General features: G+C 36.8%; 1 protein-coding gene across 1 annotated transcript; it reads left to right on the top strand.

Moving 5' to 3' along the window:
- Positions 1–777: 777 nt before the first annotated feature.
- Positions 778–26,377, top strand: LOC140163788 (kynurenine 3-monooxygenase-like). Its single transcript, XM_072187104.1, has 15 exons — positions 778–885; positions 4,432–4,544; positions 5,219–5,288; positions 8,461–8,558; positions 9,275–9,364; positions 10,236–10,284; positions 11,933–12,020; positions 17,632–17,800; positions 19,019–19,185; positions 19,999–20,089; positions 21,013–21,102; positions 21,230–21,287; positions 23,135–23,217; positions 24,240–24,419; positions 26,237–26,377. Exons 2-15 carry the CDS (start codon positions 4,476–4,478, stop codon positions 26,375–26,377), a joined length of 1,443 nt encoding a protein of 480 aa, XP_072043205.1. The 5' UTR covers positions 778–885; positions 4,432–4,475.
- Positions 26,378–26,474: the final 97 nt, after the last annotated feature.

The following is a 26,474-nucleotide window of genomic DNA, read 5'->3' on the forward strand; positions in this document are numbered from 1 at the left end:
GCCCCTAAGTGGTGTTTACAATTAAAACGCACCTGAAGGTGGTGCATTTCTGTAATGCCCTCTCCACGTTTCACTTTACCCCAGCCAAAAAAAACCTGGGGCAAAGCGGAACGACTCTTTTCAAATTCACACCATTTAATAAAACAGCAATTTTGATCAACTTTATTAATGTTATTTGTTAGTTGCAGTCCTAAGGTAAGATTAGGCCTATCAACCTAAAGTTTTGCCTTTGTAATTGGGCTGACAAAAAAATTGGTCCACTTTGCCCTTGTCTCGGGGGCAAGCTACGTGAGATTGGACTATAGCTGGGTCTGGATTCTGGAACAAATGAAGTTGGAATTTGACTAAATGGAAACGTGACCAAAATTATTATTGTACTATTATGGAACTGGACCAGGCCAAAAGTGGCATTTCGCCAATAAAAAACCTATAAACAGCCATAATAAACCCAAGATGGCGCTATTAGGTCTAAACAGGCAGTAGGGCAAAAATCGGAATAGCAGATGGAAATGGAAATATAAATTGAATGAATTAAATTGAGATGATTATATATTAAACATAGCAGCATGTACAGCTGTAATATTATCATGCATATTAAACCCACAGACATCCCTTGACTAGATTTTTAATTAATACCAAATAAAGGACTCAGAAAAATCGATAGGCCATCATTATTGTTGTAACTCGTGTTTCATTTATTTGGTGGTGTGCGCCCTGAAGTGGCGCGCTCCATCACAAACCCGAGGTCAAGTGTTATGTTAGGTTATGTATAAATTTGTTACAAGTACAACTACACTGTACAAGTTGATGGTTGCGGATGACCTGCTGACGTGAGAAGTTGCTTACAACATCGTTTAGATTGGTCTTTTTGTTGAAGAATACAAGGTGAGGGTTTGTCATGCTTTTTTCTAAACTATTATATGCATGTATGCCTGGTCAAGCACCCTCACTCATGAACATGTCAATACAATTTCTGAAGGTTTATTTTTAAGCTTACCATCAATCCCCATCATGACCATGCTTGCGTTTAAATGTTATAATAATTCTTATATTCATGACTAAAATTGACTATAATCAATCATGATGACTATAAACTAAACAACCGTTGGAGTTAGTCATGAAAATATATGAATTAAGTATGAACCCCTGTTCAAGAACTTGAAGAAGAAGTTAATTTTGCGATTCTTATTTCATCAAATCAAAACAAAATAAAATAATAACAAAAAAATAACAACAATGAATTTTCTTCGTTTTCCCTACCCCGCAATCACATTTCATTTTCTCATTTTTCTGGTCACCAGGCATTAACATTGTTTATTCCCGGCTCTCGACCAATCACACGCGCAGATGACACGCTGTACAGTACACGCTAGGGTGCATACGTAGCCCCCTAATTTTCAAAAATGTAAGCATTGAACTTCTACCTACCCTTATAGTGTTCCACTTCCTAAAAGAACCCCTCATGTGAAATTTGGTTGAAATCGGTCATTGTCTAGGGGTCCCACGGGCCGTTCAAAAGTATTTTGCTACTGTAGCACTAAATGCAAAAGGCAGCTATTTGGAATGCAATATATTTATGTAGAAAATGATAGCTGCTTTATGATTCATTCTGCATAACTACCCTGTCCATAGTTTCTGAGAATTTTTCAGAGTCCTAATTCACAAAATTAAATGCAGAGCAGCTTTGGGCAATGTAAAGTACATAGTTATCAATAGCTGCCATATGCTATATTTCACAGGAGCTTCATGTACACAGTAATATATGGCAAAACGGCTACATAAATTTATGCTGAAGTCACAGAACATTAATCCCAAAGGCAGAACAATGTCAGAAATGGTACTAACTATGCTGCTGAGCACTAACTTTAAAAAAGGAAGCTGTAAATACCTGGTTGACTGCTTGGGCTTGCATGTTTTATATTTTATTGTCATATTTCTCTTCAGATTTCCGCTTCCAAAAGTGTTGTTTATCACATTCAAAGTATCAACATTATGAGCAGATGCTTGGTATGCAGCAAAATTAGACCAGCTTTTAACATTTTCTGTGAGAAACTCATGGTCTATTTGTAAAACTTGTAACCTTTTGTGAACCATGAATCTTGGTTGACTGGATCAGCAAGGGTAGTACACTGGTCTATGCATTTGGGGACTTTGGGCTTCCTAAACCTAGTAGGCTACCATAATGATCACTTGGTGCATGCATTAGAGTCTATGCTGAGGCCTAACAGCCAAGAGTCCATCAGCTAGTGCTTGTTTCTACTCTTTCGGTACAACACTACTGAAGAGTGCATGTGGTACCATCTCTGCATTGAGGTGCAGAGATGCCTTTGGAAAGCTCTGATTTCACTTCTTAAAACCACAGGATCTACGACCTCGTACATTAACAGACAGTGGTACAGTTTCAAGTCATTCCATGGTGCATGACAGCAGACTTGTATGGAAACCACCACAAGATGCTATAGATAAGGGTAGCAAATAAGTCCCTCACTCTTGGCAATTGTTGTCTTGTTGGAATTGTTCCTTGGGGAAGTTGGAGATTCCAGCAGACAGATCTTTATGGCATCATAGAAGCTTGGCCATCAAACATGCTTTGTGCAGTGCTTGGGGCGGGGCTCTGGGTTACCTCAAGTTCACTTTGTCCTTGCCACCTAAAAATACAAGACATACATGTAGTTCCACAAACTCTTGATGATCATCTTTTGAAGGCCTAATTTGGGATATAAGGTTTCCTGAGCACTAGCTCTCCAAAGTCTCCAAGCATGCCAAGCTTCTATCATCTTCTGAGTGCTTTCTGTATGGGGAAAGGTTCAACTAAGTAAAGACTAGACGCCGATCACTCTTTTATGGCAGTAATTCAAAGAAATCGCAAGAGAAGAGATACATCAGGCAACTTTGAGACCTCAATCTTTAAAGTCATTGAACATATATGAGTATAATTTCACCAATGTGATGCCTATACACAACCTGACCACAGGAGTGCACGCCTAGGTGTTGCTGAATGGTCACACAGGCTGCTGTCACATGTTAGACTCTGTTGTTTCCAGTGGTGTCAAATACCATGTTAACTTTCAAAGAAATTAACAGGAAATCAAAACTTCATGTACAATTATACTTATATATGTAAAAAATACAAATTATAGGCCTACAATCACAGACTTTTCCCATGAAACATATTAAAATACACGTGGCAGCTATAATTTTGTACATATTAATAGCCCCAAAAGCTGCTTTATGTATTTTCCTTTTATTCTATTTCAACAAGTGATAACTAATGATCTCACAGCATTAATACAAATAACACAGAGAAGGCAGCTATTACATTTGCAATACATTAATGAGGCATTTACAAATAGCTGCCTTATGAACACAGGCAAGGAAGAAGATTCCGAACTTTGGGCTCCTCGTGGGACCCCTAAACGACTTTCGATTTCATTTAAATTTCATAGGGGGTATTTTTTTAACCAATGGAACATTTTAAGACTAGGTAGAAGTTAATTGGTAACTATGAGGGCTACGTATGCACCCTAGTACACGCTACACAGAAGTTGTTTGCAAGAATCAAATGATTCCCGCAAATTTATTCTGCAAGAATCAATATAATTCTATTTGTTACTTGTTTTTTGTATGCAAGTGATAAACAACTTGTACTACAAGTGGGCCCTGAGACTATAATCTTTGAGATTGAGCTGAATAGCCATGTGTATAGTGCACTAAGCGAACACATATAAATTACTCATCTATCCAGGGGTGTCGCACGGTACCCCCTGCGCCCTGCATCTATCTAAATTCATGCTCCTAGTTTTAAAGATGGCGGAAGGGTTGTAACTAATGACCCTTTCGGTAAATCCCATAAGCCTTTGTGAGTACTCCTGAGATGTTGTCATTTGACGTCACGCCGACTTGAATTACGCAGTAACAATGTTCGCTAAACAATGTGCGCATCAGCGCAGATGGGCGTGACGTCAAATTACGACATCTCGGGTGTACTTGCAAAAGCTTATGAGATTTACCGAAAAGGTCAATTGAGTAGTGCTGTAATCGATAAGCTTTCTGGGTATCGATATGTCGGGAGGCAAACATCCGACATGTCGATACTATTATCGATACTCACGCAGTTTGAAACACGGATTTGAGTTTACCAATTTTATTATCAGTAAGTTCCAGAAACAAGTTAACAACAAGTGTATTGAAGCCTAACAGCTAAAACTACAAGGATCATGCATCAAACAAACGAAAGTGGTATTGCAAATCCGCAATTTGAGATAATCTAAGCATGTGTGCCATGTCGTTTGTGTATCGATACTGACATTGAGTGTTTCGACATGTCGGAAGTCTATGTATTTTCCGACTATCGATACTTACGACAATCGATTACAGCACTACAATTGAGTAGCTAAACACACCTTTTAGTTTTACTTCTTACTTTTAAAGTTGCAGTTCATCCAATCTGTCAAGATAAACAGAACTTTGTCAAGATGGCCAATGGGTATGCAGGAGGAGACTGTCGCACAAACAAAAGAGTTGCTGTGGTTGGAGGAGGTCTAGTGAGTATTGGTTAACCCCATTTATGGGCTATTCCAGCTTAAAGCCATACCCCCCATATTGCACATAACATAATACATATATATGTGCAGTGTAGATGACTGATGGATTTAGTTCAGGTTGAAGTCTGATTGTGTTACTTGTTATTCCACAAATTAATCAGTAGTTTGATAAAACCAAAGATCCTTTAAAGGATCTTTGATAAAACACTGTTTTTGAAATAGCTCAAGTAATTAAATTAACCCTTTTTATGCCTCCACTGGAGGTATTATGTTTCCTGGTTGTCTGTCCGTCGGTCATTCAATCCGTCGGTCCGAGGTTGCAAATACAATTTCTCGGAACTGGTAAGGTGTATAGTGATATGATATGGTGGTGGCAATTAGCTGTCTTCAAATATAATTTGGTAACTCATTTTATTTTTATTTTTTTATTTTTTTTATTGCAATTTTTTTAAATTTATTTAAAAAAATTTTTTTTCCCAAAGCTCCAAGTAAAATTGCCCTGTTTAAAATGATGTGCGTCAAGGTGGAGGCATTGCAGCCGACACATTGCATCGAGAAGCGCAGCAACCGAGAACTGCAAAATTCTAGTTCCTCAAAGTTTCCTTGCGGAAAGTTTTTATGATGATGATCAAGTTACATATTTGTTCAAATGTTGTTTTTGATTTGTTTACTAGGTTGGTGCATTGCAAGCATGCAGCTTGGCCAAGAGAGGTTTCTCTGTTGATCTATACGAAGCCAGAGATGGTAGGTAAAAATGGCTGTTCCAGTTGAATTCCATATACCCCCATTTGGAAAACATAACCTTAAGGGCGTACTACACCCATATATTGGTTTGATTGGTCTAAATAAATATTTTTTCATTTATAGCTAGGCGATATATGCACGGATCATGTGAAATAAAAAAAAATATGAAAAAAGAAGAAAAAAAAGTGCTTTTAAACAATTGTAATAAGTCATTTTAGCCCTATATATATTTTGTTTACTGTATCCTAGTTACTCAGATGCGTGTTTCATAACAAACCATGATTTATTCTATTCAGCATGTTCAAGTAGGGTACATGAATAGAATACATTAAATCCTTTGTTATACTCTCTATAGAAAATCTAGTGGTGCATGCAAAATATATAAACACTTACACAATGGATGTATAGTCATTAGTCAATAATATTATAATGTGTTGTTAGGAGAAGAAAAGGCTATTAGGTCACCGTATGTCAGGTTGTAGGTTAATTGGTTCAGGTCAAATTTAAGCATCAATTTTGAATACACATGTGAGAGTTTGTGATATCATAATGAGGAATAATTTTGATATTCTGTCTTTAACTGGATATATATCGAGAAGTGCAAGGTGGATATACTAATATACCTTGGGATGTAAATGGTGAGTACAATTTAGAATGCCTAGTTGCGATGGATTTCACAAATAAATATAAAATAGTTACCAAAATCACAAACGTTAAGCTTACGGAAAACTACCCAATATGGTGGTATAGGTGACAAGAAATACAATTTTTTCAACATTGCTGTAGTATGGTTGTGGTAACCTGTTACCTGTGGCTTAATTAAGTTTCAGTGAAATAATGTCGCAAGTTAAAAATACAAAATATAGCTCAACATTGAAAATAGAAGCATTTTAACCAGTTCCTTTTTGATAGTTGTGGAGCACCAAGTTCATGAAGTCATAAAAGAAATCAGGAACCACTTATTCCCATTTTACATATCAACTTTATTTCCCTAACGTGTTAGCAACACATATCCAAAATTTTAACGAAATCCGTTGATAGTAAGCTTTCCAAAATGAAGTGAATTTAAATTATCAGTGATGTACCACCTTTTGGCTTCTACTTTCAAAAGCATGTAAGCTACGTTGATACCGATGCCACCAATAAAACGAGAAGATTTGCCCCTTCATTTTGCATACCACTTTGTCCATTTTTTGTTGTAATTTCTTCACAAAATGCAAAAAAAAACAAAAAAAAATCAATGGGTGTAGTACCCCCTTAATCTTACACAGGGAGTGCGAATTTCAAATGGGGTTACCTGAGTGGATGACTCCATTTGAAATCTGCACCCCCTGGATGTGCAGTGAGATTAAGGTCATGTCTTCCATGAGGGGTATATGGATTTTATCTGGAATAGAGTCAATAGACCCATGTGTGAGATACCCATACATTATGTATATCATACGAGCACTTGCTGCATGTACTTAAAAATTAGCTAATTAATGAAAATTGCTAGTATTCAAGGAATGGTAATGTTTGAACAATCGCTACCAGCATTCAGTAGTGACTAGTGATGTAGCATCAAAGTTGCAATAAAGTTGCAATTTGAACCTAGGGCATGCTAGTGATTTATAGGTCAGCAATTAGCAATCACTTTTTGGTTAAGCGATGCAAGTTCCCCACAAAAGCATTATGTCCCTTGTGATTGCTAATATGATACAGGCATTACTGTGTAGCTGGACAGAGAAGATACCTACCCTTCCCAGAAGCCTTTGCAACATGGTATATCACCCCATTTCATCAAGTGACACTCCCACATTACTTTACTTTCATTTTGAGAATGGACTGGTTGGGTCAATAGTCAAGATAAAGTCAACATATTTTGCTAGATCTGGATGTGCTCTGTTTATTGAGGTACTTTTCGTCACTATCGAACCATGTTGCACTAGATAGCAAATCAGTACATGGGAGAAATGCATTATGGGAAGTGTAAGATATCTTCTCTTCTAGCAGGATATTGTAGTGGTTACACATGCTGAAAAAAACACCAATTAATCAAGATTGCCAATTTGGCATTAGAAAATTAGTTTTTCCATAAAGATTTTGCCAATTGTTCAAAATGATTTGATGCAAGATAGCGGCAATGTATACATTGAAAGGTGCCCATGTTAATGTGCATGTGCATGAAACTTTTAAAACAACAATTTCATATTATACCATGCATGCCATGACGGGTAAGCGTACGGAACATACACAACTGTACAGGTTTAATTTACTCCATGATTTTATGACATCACAGGCGTTATAATTATTATAATACAAGATTGCCAACTTGACTATGATAAACAACAATAATATGATACAGTAAAAGTGGTGATTTGCCAATTTTGAACTGTTTCCCTTGTTTTTAAATTCGCAACTCTCAAGTTTCCTGAACATTCGCCTAATGGCGCCCCTGGGCTCCTTTGTCTTGGGTAAATTTCATGTACAAATAGAGAGCTTCCTTCTCTATAAATCCCAACAAGAATTAAGGGTACATGCCCTTATATGCTGGTGGAATTTAATGGGAGGTCACTTTTAGTTTGTGTCTAAAATTCCAGTTATGTCAAGGGAGCCCATAGCGCCATTAGGCGAACGTTTACGGTATATTCTTATTCAATGGGTGCGTCTTGTAAAGAATTCACGTAATTTGATTGGTTTTCTGGTGTATAATATCTCACAATAGTTGATAGTGATATTAGTCAGGCGATACGCCGCCACGCAACTGCGTGCACGCTTGTTGCTCCTCAATGATTGCGCGATAATGCGTTCGCGTAATACATGTGCGAGAACTAAAATGCGATTCGGCGGCTTAGATGTTCGTAATGGTTTCGTTCATTTAAAACAACGGGGATGTCCTCACAAAAGTAACTTTATTTTTTTTTTTTTTAGACAGTTATTCTCGCAAAAAATACATTAAAACATTAAAAGCCGGCATCCACTACTCAAAATATTGGCCAGCCCATCCATTATGACACGATATTGGATAGGCAAAAGACAAAATCCTATCTTTTATTCTCTAATTCGCACATTGTTATTTTTGCGGTAGCAGCTTGGAGCACGAAAATAAATGTAGCACAAAAATGTCCACTTTTACAGTACTATGTAAAGTGTTCTTATAGTTATAAACATCTTGATATTTTTTTTGTACCAGACATACGTCTGCTGGAGCATGTGCCTGGACGCAGCATAAATCTTGCTTTGTCTGTCAGAGGTAGAGCAGCTCTTAGAATGGTTGATGTGGAGGAGGAGGTAAGACCAAAGATATTAGAGAGCTTGCGAAATGACGTTACGTTAACTTTAACTTTAACGTCTAGAGGATTATAAAGGATTATGTATTCAAAACCACCTTGGTTTTGAATACATAATCCTCCATAATCCTCTAGACGTTAAAGTTAAAGTTAACGTAACATCATTTCGCAAGCTCTCTATTAAAACCAAAGAGTATCAACTCAAACTTGCCCTGTGTGTGACACTATGGTAAATCCACCATAGAGATTAGACCCAAAGAGTACCAACTCAAAGTTGCCCTGTGTGTATTGCTATGGTAAATCCACCAAGAGATTATACCCGAAGAATACTAACTCAAAATTGCCTTGTGTGAATGTGTGTAATGCTATGGTAAATCAACCATAGAGATTAGACCCAAAGAGTACCAACTCAAAATTGCCCTCTGGTAAAGCTGCCATTTTGGTTTGTCACTCATGGAGGGCAATTAGTGTATTTTGTGACACAGCCCCCCCTAAATTTGCCCATCCCAGTGGGTCAGTTGTCTGGTGAAGTCTGATGGTATATCAGACACAACATATAGCAAGTTATAAAAGTAAGTTCCAGTAAAAGATTCAATTCAAACTACCGGATGACTGAGCATATTAACTATTTTGATTGTTGATACCCTTGTGGATTTCAGTTGGTGTTGCGCCTGCATCTCTTATTTGAATTCCCAATTCTCTTTCTACATTGTATAGGTAGTGTCTACTGGTATAAAAATGCCAAGCAGATTAATTCATGATCTAGATGGGTCAACAAAAGCTCTGCCTTATGGAACATCAGACCAGGTATGATAGAGTATTACCAATAGAATGACAGATATTTTTTATGAACATTACGTGGACAGTGCCTTAAAAAATCGAAGCAGAAAGACCAGTGAAAAAAATATGTGGGACGAGATTTTCGACAAGAATAGACCACCTTTTCATCTCTCGAGGAGGTTTTACTGTGGTCAAGATGAAGAATTTTATTGAGATTAACGATTTAGGCTTTTTTGATGTCTGGCGATGTCAGACGTGAGATTTTTGTGTGGTGGATTTGGAAATGAAAAATCTAATGGAAAAAAACTGAATAATGCGCAAAAATAGACAACTATTAAATTAAGATGGCTTTATCACAGCTCAAAACAGAAATTACTTTCAATGCTTCAAAGCATGAAAATAAGATGTCATACCATTGAAAATCATGGTGCCTTCATGAAAGAAAGTTTCCAATTTATAAAGACCATCTTTTGAGATGGTTTGTATGCCTGGGCAAACTTAAGCACAGGGTATGCTACTTTTTACCGCTGCATTGAGAAATTTCAATCGGTTGTTGGTGTTTACAAATGTATATCCACATAACACCTACATGTGACACGATCAGGGGAAATGAGTCGGATGTCACTAATATTGATTTTGAGATATTGGCAAAGAAAGTGTAAAAATTCTTTTGTTTTATATTGTTTTCAGCGATTGATAAAACATAACTTTGCAAAGAAAAGACATATCAACATGGGTTTTTCAGTTTTTGATAGCTCTAAATGTCCTCTTAGTAAAACTCATTTTCGACCAGGGTCGACATGTGACTCATTCCCCTTGATCATGTCACATATGCATCACAAATGAATGCACATATTGATATTTAGCCAGTGTTTTTTATTTATATTTTCCTTTGCAGTACATCCTATCTGTTGACAGACGAAAACTGAATGAGTCGTTACTCACAAGTATGTAACTTGATTTGTTTTTCATATTTTGTTCGCTTTGGTTCATTTGTTTGTGATTTTGTAATAATAATAGTTTCTTTGAAATCAATGTGATGGTATTTTGCTGCAATTAAGTTCAAACCATCGCATCCACATCGAGAGAAATGATTTCTGTAGAATGATGTTGATTTTCTGATGTTCTCAATCACAGATTGCTTATTAATCCTTGATAAATGTTATAAATGTATCACAGCAAACACAAAACGTTTACTCCAGCTTCTGTGATACCTCATTAATTTCCCTGGGCCTTTGGATGTATTGAAATAGATATTGGTATTTTACTTTTGAAAAAGAAATATAACGGCACTGCGGTACTATAGCCAAAATATTAAATTCTCGATCATGAGAGCCAACTTGGGTACGCACAGTTATTTACGCAGAGCGTACTACGCAACTACCGGCGCTTACGGCGCAAACACAGCTTTTGAGAATTGACCAATCACCGGTCGTTGCTAGGCAAGGTCAAGGTTCGGTCATGCAGGTCGTGCGATCGTGTTATTCTATGAAAAGTACGCTGACGCAGAAGGTACATCCTCTCATGAAAGAGAAATTGTTATTTTGGCTATAGTGTTTATTCACCAGCGAAGTGTTACTTGCAATCCGAATATCCAATTATCACTATGTCAACTGGATCACGTTTTTGAGTCCTGAATCATGATCGAAATGATCGCAATACAAAGTCTATGACATGTTCTATCAATTCCAAAAGGTGTGTGATCCAGTTACCAAGGAGTTATGTAACCACTTTGCTGGCAAATTATGCCCCTCCAGTGATCATATAGGCCTAATCCTATCTAGGAAAATGTGCATGAGAAACAGATAATAATAACGTTCTGAAACATTTCTGAAAACTTGCTGCAAAACTTTATTTAAGTGTTGACAAAATATTTCACAAAAATGTGCCAAAGATATTTTACAATGACATTTTGACAACATTTTTAAAATGTTGTTATACTATTTTGTCATATAAAATGTTTTCATGACCTTTACATAACCCAAGATTACAAGATATAAATGTTATTCAAATGTTTTGACCAAAACCAAGGCATGTTTATAACATTTTTGTGTTTGTTTGCTTGGATGATAAAGATGTTAAATGTGCATTTGAGTCAAAGTCAAAATAACAATTGAGCTAGACCAGTTGACAAGAACAACAAAAATAGGATATGATTTTGATCCGGAGACTGAAGTGGAGTACAAAGAATCAATCATGTCACCAGAAGTATACTAGCTGAGAACAACTCTAGAATACCAGAAAATACTGTGCAGGGATGTGAGAGTTCCTCTTTTCAGCTGATTTCCTCTTTTTTTGTTGCCAAAATTTATGCTTTTTTCTTTTATTTTCAGCCCATATTTGGCGTTTTTACCCTGATTTTATGCTGTTTTTAGTGATTTTCCTCGTTTTTGGTCTGTGGCCTCTCACACAGCTGACTGTGGGAAAAACCTATGAATACAATTCATCATTTTGCAAAAGCCATCGTGCGAGATGGCAAAATCTGTAATCATATGAAGAATGGTGGATATTTGAAACCAAATATACAAATCTGTTTACAGTATTTAATGAAATTACTTACTAAAAATTTACATATTGCAAACTTTTCAATTTCAGCTGCTGAAGCCAACCCAAAAGTGAAAATTCACTTCTCACATAAGCTGAAAAAGATACATCTAGAAAAAGGGGAAGCAGTGTTCCAAGAGTGAGTTATTATTTGTTGCATTTCTATTATCTTAAGTGGCACATTTTCTGATTTTTAGAAGTCCAATTACATATTTTGTTTTCCATTTTATGAAACTTGCAGATTCTAGAGAAAACTGATCATGAAATTATGAAAATTTTAGGTTCTACAAACACTATGTAAATGTCTAATTTGGTGATTATCGTTACTATGGTGAGGTTGTGGTACCGATAAGGGAATTAAACGCCAAAATTAATAGGTCCTAAGGGCAAGTAAATAAAGGAATTGAAGAAAATATCAGTTAAAGATAGGGGGTTGCTTTGGCATTTTCTGAATGCACATTAAAAATAGCCAATATTTGTTTTTGGGAGGGGGGGGGGGAATAAGCTTAATTTTTTGCAATTTCTGTGTTTTTTGTTTTCTATTCCAATGCCATGATTTATTTTTGTATTCCATAAAATGGAAAACATGCCACTTTACTGTATCTACTTGAGTTGACTCCATCAGATTCCAGAAAAAAAAGAAGTAATTTTATTTGAATTTCAAAAATTGTGTTGTTTGGTCAGATAAAACATGCATGCATCTCAGTGCTAATTACTTTAGTTTGACCTAATTATAACTAGAAATAATAAGTTAACAATCCATATTCATTCAATTTTAGAAAAATAAGACCAAACCGCTTTATATTTTGCATGTTTTCTTACAATAACTGTCACTAACTTTGCAGACTTGGCACAAGTCTAGGCATTCAAATCATAAATATTATAGACTAAATAACATTTGGATATGCACCATTGCTAAAATGTGACATGATCAAAGGGAATGAGTCGGATGTCGCTAATATTGATTTTGAGATATTAGCAAAGAAAGTGTTAAAATTCTTTTGTTTTATATTGTTTTCAGCGATTGATAAATTGATATAACTTTGCAAAGAAAGGTTGTATCAACATGGGGTTTTCAGTTTCTGAAAGCTCTAAATGCCTTTTTAGAAACATATGTAAAACTCATTTTCGACCAGGGTCGACATGTGACTCATTCCCCTTGATCATGTTACATATTTTCTTAATATGATTAGTTGTGTTTATAATTTTTCTTTCAACAGTTTTGGCTTGTGTTTGGTTTGAAGACTTACATAAAGTGGTAGCTAGTCAAGCTTGCTACATGTATTTAGCTGCTCATTTGCCTGTCATTATTTTCAGTTGTATAATTTTTAATTTTTTCATTTTAAAGTATATTGCTGTGGATGGGTTGCCTTACCATGTGCATGTGTATGAGTTAAGGTGATAGGGGTATGTTAGAGGGTGAATGTGTTTGTAAACATTGCCAAACAAGGAAACTCATGATAAATCTCTCTTTAACTCCAGACACACAAATTACGGACATTCCTTTCCAGATAGAGAGACCTGATCAGGGGCGTAGGTTGTGACCAGTAGTTATCACGAAAATCTGTACAAAAAGTTTGTCATAAACTAATTTTGATGCCACGCCAAGAAAGGCACCTGGGCATGTGCCCGTCTTTGCCCCTTCCCAGCTATGCCCGGGGGCAATGCCGCTGCATCAGTAATGAAGTATATACATACAAATATTGACTGCTATGAGGGGCATGGTTAAAACTATAGGCCCTAGGTGATCTCAAAACCATGCTATAACCCGAGACATTATACCACCTGAACCCGCTGTGTACAGAGCATAGTGTGCATATATACATGAGTGTGTTGCATATAGTTCACTCTGGGATATTCCAGTTGAAATCCATACACCCCCTATGGAAAATATCACCTTAATATCCCACACAGGAAGTGAGAATTCAAATGGGGCTACTTGAATGGTGACTCTGTTGGCCCATTCCATGTCAACTCCAGGGATGTGCACCGCAGCACCTCTTCAATTTTTTTCTTTTTCTGTGAGGTGGTAGATATTGATGAGAAAGTAAAATCCTGAAAATTTGAGCTTCATACTCCATTTCGTTTTCCCGTGGCATCAATTTGAAATTTAGGGGTCAGCGTAAAAAATGTGTCGCAAAGCGAAGGACGATGTTTGGAGGTACATAGATGTATAAAGGGTACCCTTTAAAACTTTGAAAAGTATGTATCCTGGGGTACTTTTTGGTGTAGAATTCAAATCTGCTATCAGAAAACTTGTAACTCCTTTACTTTAAAAGATATAGGGCCCTCAAAATGCAACTTCGTCCAACCAGGACCAACTTTGGGGGGTCAGAACTCCAAAAGTAAAAATAATTTTATTGTCCATTTTTTTGCCAGTCAGAGCCCTTTGGTAGGACATTACTCTTATCCAATATTGAGCATATTAGAATACATTTAGCTGAGATATTACCCATGGAAAACCACTTTTTTTACATTTTGACCCCCCTGAAAACCAATGTCAGACAATTTGCCCCACCATCAACTTCAGATATGTTGAAGATATATTCTTGGACAACATTTCTGAAAGATATTGGCTTTGGGTCTCGATGGCTTCAACACATCAGTTAGGTTTGCCTTCTCCATAGAGTTGTACACATTTTTGATTTTGCATGTATAATGATTTAATGTACAACTCTATGGAGAAGGCAAACCTATATCTTTTAAAGTAAAGGAGTTACAAGTTTTCTGATAGCAGATTTGAATTCTACACCAAAAAGTACCCCAGGATACATACTTTTCAAAGTTTTAAAGGGTTCCTTTATACATTTATGGACCTCCAAACATCGTCTTTCGCTAGCGACACATTTTTACGCTGACCCCTAAATTTCAAATTGATGCCACGGAAAACGAAATGGAGTATGAAGCTCAAATTTTCAGGATTTTACTTTCTCATCAATATCTACCACCACACAGAAAAAGAAAAAAATTGAAGAGGTGCTGCGGTGCACATCCCTGGATTTGACATGGAATGGGCCTGTTTGAGATCTATACCCCCTGTGTGGGAGATTAATGTCTTCGACAGGGGGTGTACGAATTTTAACTATAATAGCCCATTGTTAGTAATCATGGCAGCAAGAGAGGTGCATGTATCATGTAGGTTGACACATGTGTATTCATCTGAATAGATGTCGTCAGCCTTTGGCCATCTAGGGGGTAAATCAATATGGTTGCATTTCCCTTTATTGTTGTGGGTGTGAATCTGTACATCTCCTCCAGGTTATCACATGATAACATTATTTGAAGGTATAATTATACAGCCATGGATCCAGGATGGTAGGCAGAGCTGCCAACTCTCCCTCTTTTCGCAGGAGACTCCCTACTTTTAAACCTTTAGAACCCTCAATTTTTGGTCATCTCCCTGAAAAGGAAATGGTTTCGCCCATTAAGATGTACACATTTTGTCAAATCTCCCTGATTGCAACAGGAAATCTCCCATTTTTCAAGATTCAAATGTTGGCAGCTCTGGGTAGGGGCGAATAAGCCAAAAATTGTCAAAAGTGGGTTGATCTTGCATTATTTTGCTAAAAATATGAGCAGGCAGTGCCCCCCTAAATCACCCCCTGGATCCACTACTGTTACATGTACATTGATTTACGGACAAGATGGTCGAAAATGACTTTTACACTGACAATATCTATTTCTATATGGTGCATTACTGCCATGGTGTACTTTATACCTGCATGGCTTGAATCATGCAATCAGGATAACATGGCATCAAGGATTTAAACAATTACCAAAGTCCTGTATCCATCCAGTAAATAAGTCATGAAATCAGGCAACCGTTTATCTATATCTTTCATTTGAGAATTCTATTTACTATTGCAGTTGAAATCCATACACCCCCTAATGCCCCTATGGAAGACATGACCTTAATCTCCCACACAGGGAGTGTGAATTTCAAATGGGGTCACCTGAATGGGCGATTCCATTTGAAATCTACACCGCCGTGTGGGCAATTAATTAAGGTCATGTCTTCCATAGGGGATGTATGGATTTCAACTGCAATAGTCTATTACTCACACAGCTTTCATAAGTTAGGCCTAACAATTTTTGTTTGATTGGCATAACCTGGTCTACCCTACTGCCAACCCTGAATATTTTTGTTATTTTGAGGGAAGAAAAGAAGAAAAAGGTCATTTAAATTTTATATGTTATGGATGATAAATGCTTAAAAATTGAGCAAAGTACATGTTGTTTGTGACCATTTGAAGTGATAAAGAAGTTACAAATAAAGAAAATAAGCATTTTAACCATGTCATAATATGTGGCATTCGTTTTCAAAAACATGTATAATTTAGTGGTCTTTGGCAAAAAAAAATTAAAGAAAATATAATATGCTATTTTTTTTATGTTACGTCAATCAAATAATTTTTTGTAGGTACTATTAAACAGTTAATAATATGTACGGCTGTTGGCATATTCGTTTATTTAATTGCAGTATTTATGTCCATTTCAGTGCATTAACGCGGCTGTGTACTATAGACATTGTTTCTTTCGCGAAATTGAGTTTTCTTGATATGTTTATACTTTGTTATGTTTTTATAAATACAAGGAATGAAAATCCAGATTTGTAAACTCCAACTGCAATATTTTAAGGATTTTATTTCACTATTCCACTCGTGTTTGAAATTGAAAAAGAAAGAAAATCTTTGTTGTACCAGCCAGGGTACACGCTGGCACAATAACGCATCGCATTGCGTATCGCGCAATTTGTTAACGCACAAATACGCTGACGCTTATCTGCATGCGCGGGCGCATCAATATGGAAACACCACGGAAGCACTGATTTCACAAAAACCTAGTGGTCAAATGGCTCCGTTTAGCTGATAAAATGTGTGTTTTTCAAGTTCTTTCCCCGATTTAAATATCAAGTTATGAATGGATTTCGCTCAAACTTCTCAAGGGGCCGTGTATTTACCCGATGTTCATGTAATGTAAGGTAGAAAAACGAGAAATGCCGCATTCTCCTGTGAGCTCCGATCCAAGTGCAAAATGTGACCACTTTAAACTTCAACGGCCATTATTTCAATGTTCATTTTCTCCGTAAAATGACGATTTAGGTACACGATAACTCAATAAATACAGCATCTATAGGTAAACAAATATGATCATTGTAAAAAGCATGATCGACTCAAGAAACGGTTTTCTCATTTTTTTATATTTTGGTCTATTTCCGATTTTAGGCATCACTTTGTGCAAATAAGCGCCAGAATTTTAAAAGTTCAATTTGATGCCTTATATGGTCAATATCTCAAAAAATAAGGCCAATATCAAAAAATAAAAAACCGCTTTTTGAATGGAGCCTCAAGATTGAGCTAAAAACAAAATAAAATATTTGGAAAGATGTACCTAACAAATATTGCCAAAAACTCACTTTTTTGTGATTTTCTTCAGAATTGTTGTTTTTACCCCAAATCTGTATTTATATTAAGATTTATTGATGTCTTGCCTTCATAAAAATGTATACTTTTATATGTCTTATGAGAATAATTACAAAGTTATTGCACTTTTGCTACATGCATGTCTGAGAGTACACAGCCACCTTAATTTCAACTTTCATGGCAAAATAATGAAAACATTGTGTCTAAAAGGTCTCAAATTTACATGATTAGTCCAGGCATTCCTACATCTTGATTTTTACTATGCCTTGAAATTCCAGAAAAAATGTCATCTACTTTAAAAATAATCCCTGTATGATTTTTTTGCAGTGCATCGAACAACGAAGTGGTAGTATCTGCTGATGTGTACTTTGGGTGTGACGGAGCATACTCAGCTATGAGAAGCCAAATGATGAGGACTAATCACATGAATTTCAACCAGACCTACATCCCTCATGGGTATATGGAGCTCAACATGCCACCCACTGAAAATGGCAAGGTATGTGTGAACCCGTAAACATACAGTCTGTCCACATAGAAGTACAAACCAAATCTGTGGCATCTGGGATCGATGCTTTGCGTCACCCTCGAACGCGACGCATAAAGAGCGTGGTGCACTCGACAAGTGCAAATCGCGCAGCAGTTGGCGCCCCAAAGAAGCACTGCACTGAAATAATTATTCTCATACCTCTAGTTTCCGAGGTCTATTTACTTTGTAATGCTATGTAGACAGACTGACGAGTGCAAGATGAAGGGGTTGCATCATGATAGAATGTTCACAGACTACTACAGACTATTCGCCAACAGCCAAAGTCCCTGTGCTTTGCATGCTGTGAATACTCACATATTCATGAGGGCAGATCGATCAATCTTTAGTGTCTAGCAAATCATGCTGCTGTTGCATGCCTCCGCGTTACGCTATAGAGAATTCTCGCTATTCGCAATAAGGGCGCCGCCAGCATTTTGCGATGTAATCGTGATGTATCATGGGAAAAGGTCGACATCCAAGTCCACGCAATACAAATATTACCATGCTATTACATAGGAACATGTGACAATATTTTTTTAGTTTATCAAAATAAAGGTGTTACACGCGAATCGATACTCAATAATACTTAATAATGTGATTTGAAATGTGCACAATTAATTTTTTTCTCTATCGACGGCGTGTAATACCGTTATATTGACAAACTAAAAATATTGTCACATGTTCCTATGTAATAGCATGGTAATATTCAGATTATGCGGACTTGATGTCGACCTTTTCCCATGATACATCACGATTACATCGCAAACCGCTGGCGGCGCCTCTATTGCTAATATAGAATTGCGTGTTATCGCAAAAGGCCACAAAAATATGCGGTATATGCGTAGCAGTTTCGTATGATGCACTTCATTTTAATTATTGCATGGAACGATCTGCCCTCATTATAATGGATGATGCTAGGACTGTTGGGGAATAGCATGCAGTACATTTCTAGTCTGTGGAAATGTTACCCTTATGTTTTGTATGTGAACTTCAGTCAGAGAATTTAAATTAGTAGATTTGGGGTTGTGGCATCCTCATATTTTTACACAATTGTTTTTTTTAATCATTATTATTTGTTCCGTTTGCTTTTAAGAAAGATTGTTTTAAATGCTAACTCTTTTGCTGTCTGCAGTTTCTCTATCTCTGATTTTTTACAATAACATATCATATTTTGTGTGTTATGTACAGCATCGTATGCCAACCAATCACCTTCACATCTGGCCTAGAGATGAGTTCATGATGATAGCATTACCCAACCAAGGTGGCTCCTTCACCGTCACACTCTTTATGCCTTTTCATAATTTCGATGAGGTGCATGCTGGCGGGGAAAAAGCAGTACTGGAATTCTTTAATACGTAAGAATAACATTTATCATTTTTAATTATTGCAAGGAAAATATAAGAGAAGTTATTTTTTTGTTATATATTTAATTAGACCAATGTGGAATGTTATGGGATATCCACCATTGAATTAGACACTTGTGCATTCAGGCTAAGGCTGTTGATTTCCATTAAATGTTGTAGACGGAAAGAAAAAATTGACTGTTAAAATGTGTCCATTCATTAATATTTAAACATTAGTACGGATGGTTGGGTAAAACTTTTACATCCACTTTTCAAATTTGTTGTCCAATTTTCTTTAACAATTTCATAATGTTTTAAAAGCTCCAGCCTTTCCCTCTTTTCTAGTTATGAGTTTTAGTTCCTCTTTTGATCAGAAACCAAAAATCAGGGGATTAAAAAGAGGAGCAGAACTTGTTTGTAACATCTAAAGCTGGTTCTACGGGCCTGTCTGACTCAGATTTGAACAAATTGGTGGGTTGCCAGCCCAAATTAAAAAAATGTTCAGACATTTATTTTCATTGTTATTATTATTTTAAAAAAGTAAAATTATTTACAGATTTTGGTGATTATTATTTGCAAAAAGATCGAGCGACCCTACTTAAAGGTTTGTCTGCCTGCAGAACAGGGTTTTTGCTCATTACACCACTGATTCTAAAAAAAAAGTTTCATCATATTATTGCACAACTAAATTAACAAAATGTGTGGTAGAACTGGAATTTTGTCCTATGAATATTCATAAACAACATCTACAATCTAACATCTAGAAAACCTACAGTGAATTTGTGTGATTGATTTCTCTTAAATTTATCGCTTGTTAATTTGTAGATATTTTCCTGACTCTGTGCCATTACTTGGTGAAGAGGGACTAGTGGACACATTCATGAAGAGTAAAGGTCTTCCCATGGTCTCTGTTAAGGTGAGTCGCAATCTTGGACGAAAAAGAAAACAGACCGTGTACAACCAGTCAAAGTCTCAGCATCGCCCGATAATGTGGGCCGATTGTTCCATGAAATGCGACAGGCAAAACTGCTACGCGCTTACCGCATATTTTTTACGGTCTATCGTGTAATTGGTCGTGAAGACACGCGATGCTAGCGTGATTGTTAGACATGACACGATGAAACAATCGGTCCTCATGAATATGCGAGAATTCACAGCATGCACAGGGACTTTGGCTGTTGATGCATGGTCTGTAGCAGTCTTATATTGTTATGAACAATTGATATTTATTTGTTATCTACAAGCATTGCAATCCAATAGACGTTTTCAGATCGATGATTTCCGAAGACAGCTGCCGTTTGTTTATGGTGACCCAGTTTATAATAATATTGCAGTTCATCACACAGCTGTTGGGTGCAGCACTTACACTAGTAACACTTAGCATAATGCATGACACTTAAAGTAATGGTATCTACCGTGTTATATCAGGTGATAGATATGACCATGTCTCAAAACAATAATTTATTCTCTAAATATTACACATCTGGATTTTCAGGCAAACTGACTTATAATTAAAAAAATACCAGAAATCAATTATACCAATGTTTGGACAATTTTCTCAAATTTTGAAAAATTGGCACTTTTTTTAAAGAAAATTTTGAAAAAAAAACATCCTTTCTTAAACCAAATTTTGCATGAAATATTGAAGGCCATAATCAATAGACCAAAATGGCACCCTGAGTCTAAACTAAATAAATTCTGCCACACATCCCTGCACCCACATTTCCACTAAGACCCCCCCCCCCCGGCCTGGAGAGTCAAATGTATTGGTCGAATGTGAATGATCATGACTAAAAATTGCTGATTCTTTACTTAAATTCTTTGTCATTTTATTTTCAGTGTAACCCATATCATTACAAAGACAAGGCTGTTATCATGGGGGATGCTGCACATGCAATGGTACCATTCTATGGGCAGGGTATGAATTGCGTAAGTACAATGCTGTTAAGCAGGAAATGTTTATGGGCAGGAAATCTTCACAAATGTATAATTTTGATGAATTTTAAGTGTTGATATGAATTAATCACTAATGAATGGACATATTTCTTTCTTTCAGGGGCTTGAAGATTGTGTGGTGATGAGTGAACTTATGGATATGTACAATAATGACTTCTGTAAGTGTTACAATATGTGACATGATCAAGGGGAATGGGTCACATGTCGGCCCTGGTCAAAAATTAGGTTTAAATGTTTCTAAAGAGGACATTTAGTGCTTTCAGAAACTGAAAACCCCATGTTGATATGACTTTTCTTTACGAAGTTACGTTATCGCTGAAAACAATATGAAACAAAAGAATTTTAACACTTTCTTTGCCAATATCTCAAAATCAATATTTCATTTCCCTTGATCGTGTCACATATAATCCTGGTCCCTGCACTCTGTGTATTTGTGGGTAGGGGTGCTGTGCATAAACTTTGAATGAAAATGTCCCTTCTGCATCGCATTTCATGAAATTTTCAGGTGAAAACACACCTTTTTGTAGCAATTTTGCAAATGTTTTACCCAACGAGTCCCAAAAACTGAGTGAGGGTTGCGCATCTTTGTATCCCGGAATAAAAATTTAGAGCATTGATGCACATGAATAAGCATACTTATTTTGTATGAATTGTACCATGTGTAAAGCCATTCGTCTCAAAGCCCTTCCTAAGTTAAAAACCTAATTTTTTTACTGAAATTTTTTGACAAGAATAGATCACCCTTTCATCTCTCAAGGAGGTTTCACTGTGATCAAGATGAAGAATGTTATTGAGATTTACGATTTAGGCTATATGACGTCTGGCAATGTCATACGTGAGATTTTTGTGTGGCGGAGCGGCAAAAAACTGAAATTTACTCAATCCAGCAGGTTTGATTTTGCTAATGCGCGCTGGGGCTTTGAGACGAACTATTAAATTAAACCTAATCCCCTGACCCTGCAACCAGGGGGAATGGATGCTAGAAACAACAGGATAGTGGGGGGCATGTAGGGGTTTCTATACAGTATGTGAATTGTGAGCCAGATCTGACCCACCGACCAATTGTGATTGGCCCTCGCACTTCAAAGAGCTCTATGATGTACAGTATACATGTTATAATCATAGCAAAACCAGGTGTATTTGACCCTCAAATACAAATCTTTGAAATAATTTTGGCCCTCCATGACCTGTGAGTAAATATAATTGAGAACCCTGGTCTATAGGGATCACCAGGGGTTGGGAAAATTACAAAAATTTACAAGTGCTATCATTTCCCAAAATTCCCCTGGATGAGGGGGGTACTTGAATAGTGCATAACTTTGGAATGCGTTTTAAGGGTCTTTGTATTTAGATTTGTGCAAAAAGATTTGACTCTCTCATGATCTTCAACTAGGTTTCCCTGTAGCATGGTATTCTACGTACACACATTAAAGTTTAAGCATTGAATGCAGTTAATTTAAAATAAAATTTAAAGGCCCATTCAGTGATCCCAGAGAAAGTGTAAAAAATTAAAATTGTATATAAAATTCCTTGAAAGTGATGGATAAGTCATTAAAATTGTCATTTTTTGAAATCAAACAATTTACAAAAACAAGGAAAAAGAATTGAAAAAGTTGAAGCGAACTGAAATACATGGAGCTAATTTCTCTGTATAGTTTCATGTAAAGTATCCTATTTTGTCTTTAATACACAGCTTTTGTCTTAGCCACTAGTAGGCCACATCTATGGCACTAACAAAGGTACCAAAATCTGAATTTTGATTACTGTTACGATTTTCCGAATGAGCAAATCACTGATTAGGCCTTTAACTTTAAGTGGCCCAAAATAGGGATTTGATATGTGTAGATGATTCTGTGTGTTGCTACATGTGTAGTTGGATCTTGCGCATAATGATGGAGTATCATTTGTAGTTATGTTGCTGTGTGGGCGCTTATAGGGGCATGGGCAGTTAATGAAAGGAATACAGTACTTATTATTATTCGTACATTTTGTATATCTCAAACAGCCAAGGTGTTGCCAGCATACACAGTGCACAGGAATCCAGATGCTGAAGCCATGTGTGATCTTGCCGTTTATAATTACACTGAGGTGAGCTTTAGTTTATTAAGTGAAATATATAAATCTGATATACTCAGCCCAAATGGGCTATTCCAGTGAAATCCACACTCCCCCTATATGGAAGATATGATCTTAATCTCACACACAGGGAGTGTGAATTTCAAATGGGTGGCGATTTCAACGAAGGTGTTTTTAAATTCGAGCTAAAGGGTACAGCTATTGGCTGCTGGTTCTAATTATGACACATACATGTATGTGATGCGATCAAGCAAAATCAGTAGGAACTCGGAAATATTAAAATTTCAGTTTCTTATAGGATAGTAAAAAGCATTTACAAAGCTGCATTTCACAGAAAACCCCATTGAAATTGAACAACCAATTCCAAAGATAATGAGCAATTAAAGAGCTTCCAAAAGAACAGGAAACAAAAGGAAATATTTCCTTTGTTTGGCTACATCTCAAAATCAATATTTCCGAGTTCCGACTGACTTTGCTTGATCGCATCACATATATCTTTACAGTCGAAATTAAAAAAGATTCACTAGTTTGGAGAATAAAAAGGGTTCGCTGGTCCGAACGGTGAGGGTACTAGTAAACTTTCGCACTAGGGATCCTTAAGACTAGTGGATCTTATGACCTCCACTTTCCATGTGCATAGGTTTTGAAGAAATTTGCATTTTGCACATTCCTTTTTTTTAGATGTTTTTAAAAATCTGCCATGCCCCCCACCCCTACCATTAAAACAAAATATTTCCAAATTTTGAGTTGTATTGCTCCATGGATTTTGATATGAGAAGCAAAAATGTGTATAAAAATGCCCATATTATCGTACATACTACTACAAACACTTCCAGTGTGGTTACCACAATTCACCACATTCTTCTTCACAGCATCTAAATGAAACGGATCTTGGGCGTTAAATTTTACTGGGTAATGAGGAAATTTTGACCTTTATTTTAATATGTCAGTATTGATGGAAAAATGGGAGTTGAGGCTGTCGATTTGGTCACACCTCTTTAATTATCGTAATTGAATTGTCTTCTTTTTTGTAGATGCGACACTTGGTGAATTCACGTTATTTCTTATTCCGTAAGAAGGTGGATAATTTGTTGCATTGGTTGATGCCCAACACATACGTGCCACTCTACACCATGGTGACATTCAGTAGACGCAGGTATCATGAGGTCATCAAGAAGAAGAGGAGACAAGACAAGGTCAGATCATACAGGGTGGCAAAATTGTTTTAAGTCCCGCTACTCATAATTTTTCTTACCTGGGGGTTTTCTGGCTAGCGGGCTGCATCCATTACCCAGAAGACCAGCTACTCCTCATAATGCCCACTATTCAGAATTTTGACTAGTGGGCTGTTTTAATCAGTTGAAAGAACTGAGTTAACTCTAATCCTAACCCTGAGAACTGGGTTTTCTGAATGCCAGGTTGTCTGAATAGAGGGTGTGAATCTGCAAAGGGCCTGTCAATGCCCGCTACTCAGAAAATATTTTGAGTAGCGGGCCTTTTATTTAACAGGTTTTCTGATTAGTGAGTCATCTGGTTAGCGGGTCATTTTAAATGAAAACAAGCCAGCTATTCAGAATTCTGAATAGCGGACCTTCTGGGTGATGGGTTTTCTGATTATTTAGTGGGCCTTTTGAGTAACAGGTCTTCTGAGTGACGGTTGCCCCTCATATGGCATCTTATCCTAGGTGCATCTTCAGGTCGACCGATAATGTGTTGGCAATTATTCGTCAATGGTCTGTGACAAGATGTTGTTGCCAGAAGTCGTTGATTCTCTTGAGAATTTTCCTAACCCAGAATTGTAGGTCGGTGTACGTGTTAAACGCCAAACGCGGACACAGGCAATATTGTTCACCTTCCACCGTGAACATCATACAACCGAGGACCATTCATGGTTTCAAATTGCTGCAATAGACCTCAAATGCATGCTAAATGCATTTGAGCGATACTTTCTCAAAACTGCGGACCATGATACATGTAAAATATATGGTGCAGTAGATGGATAAAATTCTGTTTCGTTTCACACACAAAAAAAATCTGCCATTTTAGTCCATGGTTGGGCGATGAAAACATCATACACACGTCTGCGGTTGGATAGCAATACACAATGTCCGCAGTTGGCGGTGAACACACACAGTGGTGTGCCAAGTTGTATCAGGCCACTGCTGTCGAGTGAAAGGTGTTCTTTCTTGACATAGATTCATAATTGTGTTAGATATTCATGAGGCAGTGAGCCAAGTACTGCTGGCCTTTGATGAGTGAGTTTCATGCATAGATTTTGATCAGTGAACGAGTGGAATAATTAGAGCATTAATCCATGTGTATTCCTAAATGTAGTACACAGTAATGACTGGTTCGATTTCATTATAGGTAGGCAAGGACATTTCATCGGACCACTGTTTGTATTTTGGGGGTGATTTTAAGCTGTTTGAAAGGAAATTATGTAGATAATGAGATTAATGAATAGAATGATATGATTTTGTCAGTTGACATTCAAATAACAAGCAATGGGCTATTCCATTTAAAATCCACACTACCCCTGTGGAAGATTTTGGAAATATATTCCACAGGGGGAGTATGAATTTCAAATAGAATGATCACATTAGCAGCTCGTTTTGGAACTCATCCTCCCTCAGTGGAAGATTCAGGTTGAATCTTTCTCAGAGGGTGTATGAAATTCAAATGGAGCTGTCTAATGTGCTCATTCCATTTGAAATTCATACTCCCCCTGTGGGAGATATTTCCAAAATCTTCCACAGGGGTAGTGTGGATTTTAAATGGAATAGCCCAATGCAGATTTAGTTTTCCCCATTACCATGTACCCTACTGGGGTTATGCATTGTTCTGTGTGTGCATTGATATTTGTCATTTTAGCATCAACAAAACCATATCTAGTCATTATTATTAACTTGTTATTCCTTACTCAAGTGTCACACCAGCTTTGTTACTTTACCCCGGCCATTATTGGGACTTTTACAGAAATCGATATGGAATGAATAATAAAAACTTTGATGTTTTCTTATCTTGATTTCAGTTTGTTGATGGAGGTCTAGCAGTGTTGGCAGCCATGCCTCTTGTTGCCATAGTGATCGCTGCTAGACAAAACATGTTGGACTACACCAAAATCACCTCACTATTGGGATCTGTTGAGGGACTGCGGTTGCCATGGGAATGAAAAATCCTTCTAGTTTGTATGAGATACATCAGGATTAAAATCAGCTGTTAAATTTAATTCAGGCATGAAAGTTTTCAGATTTTAACAGGAAGTTGTA

This window comes from Amphiura filiformis, chromosome 11 (genome assembly GCF_039555335.1).
Source record: "Amphiura filiformis chromosome 11, Afil_fr2py, whole genome shotgun sequence".
Lineage (NCBI taxonomy): Eukaryota > Metazoa > Echinodermata > Ophiuroidea > Amphilepidida > Amphiuridae > Amphiura > Amphiura filiformis.

What these genes read in the sequence shown, in the direction of transcription:
- LOC140163788 (XM_072187104.1), top strand. Translation starts at nt 4,476, where the DNA reads ATGGCCAATGGGTATGCAGGAGGAGACTGTCGCACAAACAAAAGAGTT. An exon ending in CTTATGGAACATCAGACCAG is followed by an intron (nt 9,365 to 10,235) that starts GTATGATAGAGT and finishes TTTCCTTTGCAG; the next exon opens with TACATCCTATCTGTTGACAG. An exon ending in TTCCCATGGTCTCTGTTAAG is followed by an intron (nt 20,090 to 21,012) that starts GTGAGTCGCAAT and finishes TTTTATTTTCAG; the next exon opens with TGTAACCCATATCATTACAA.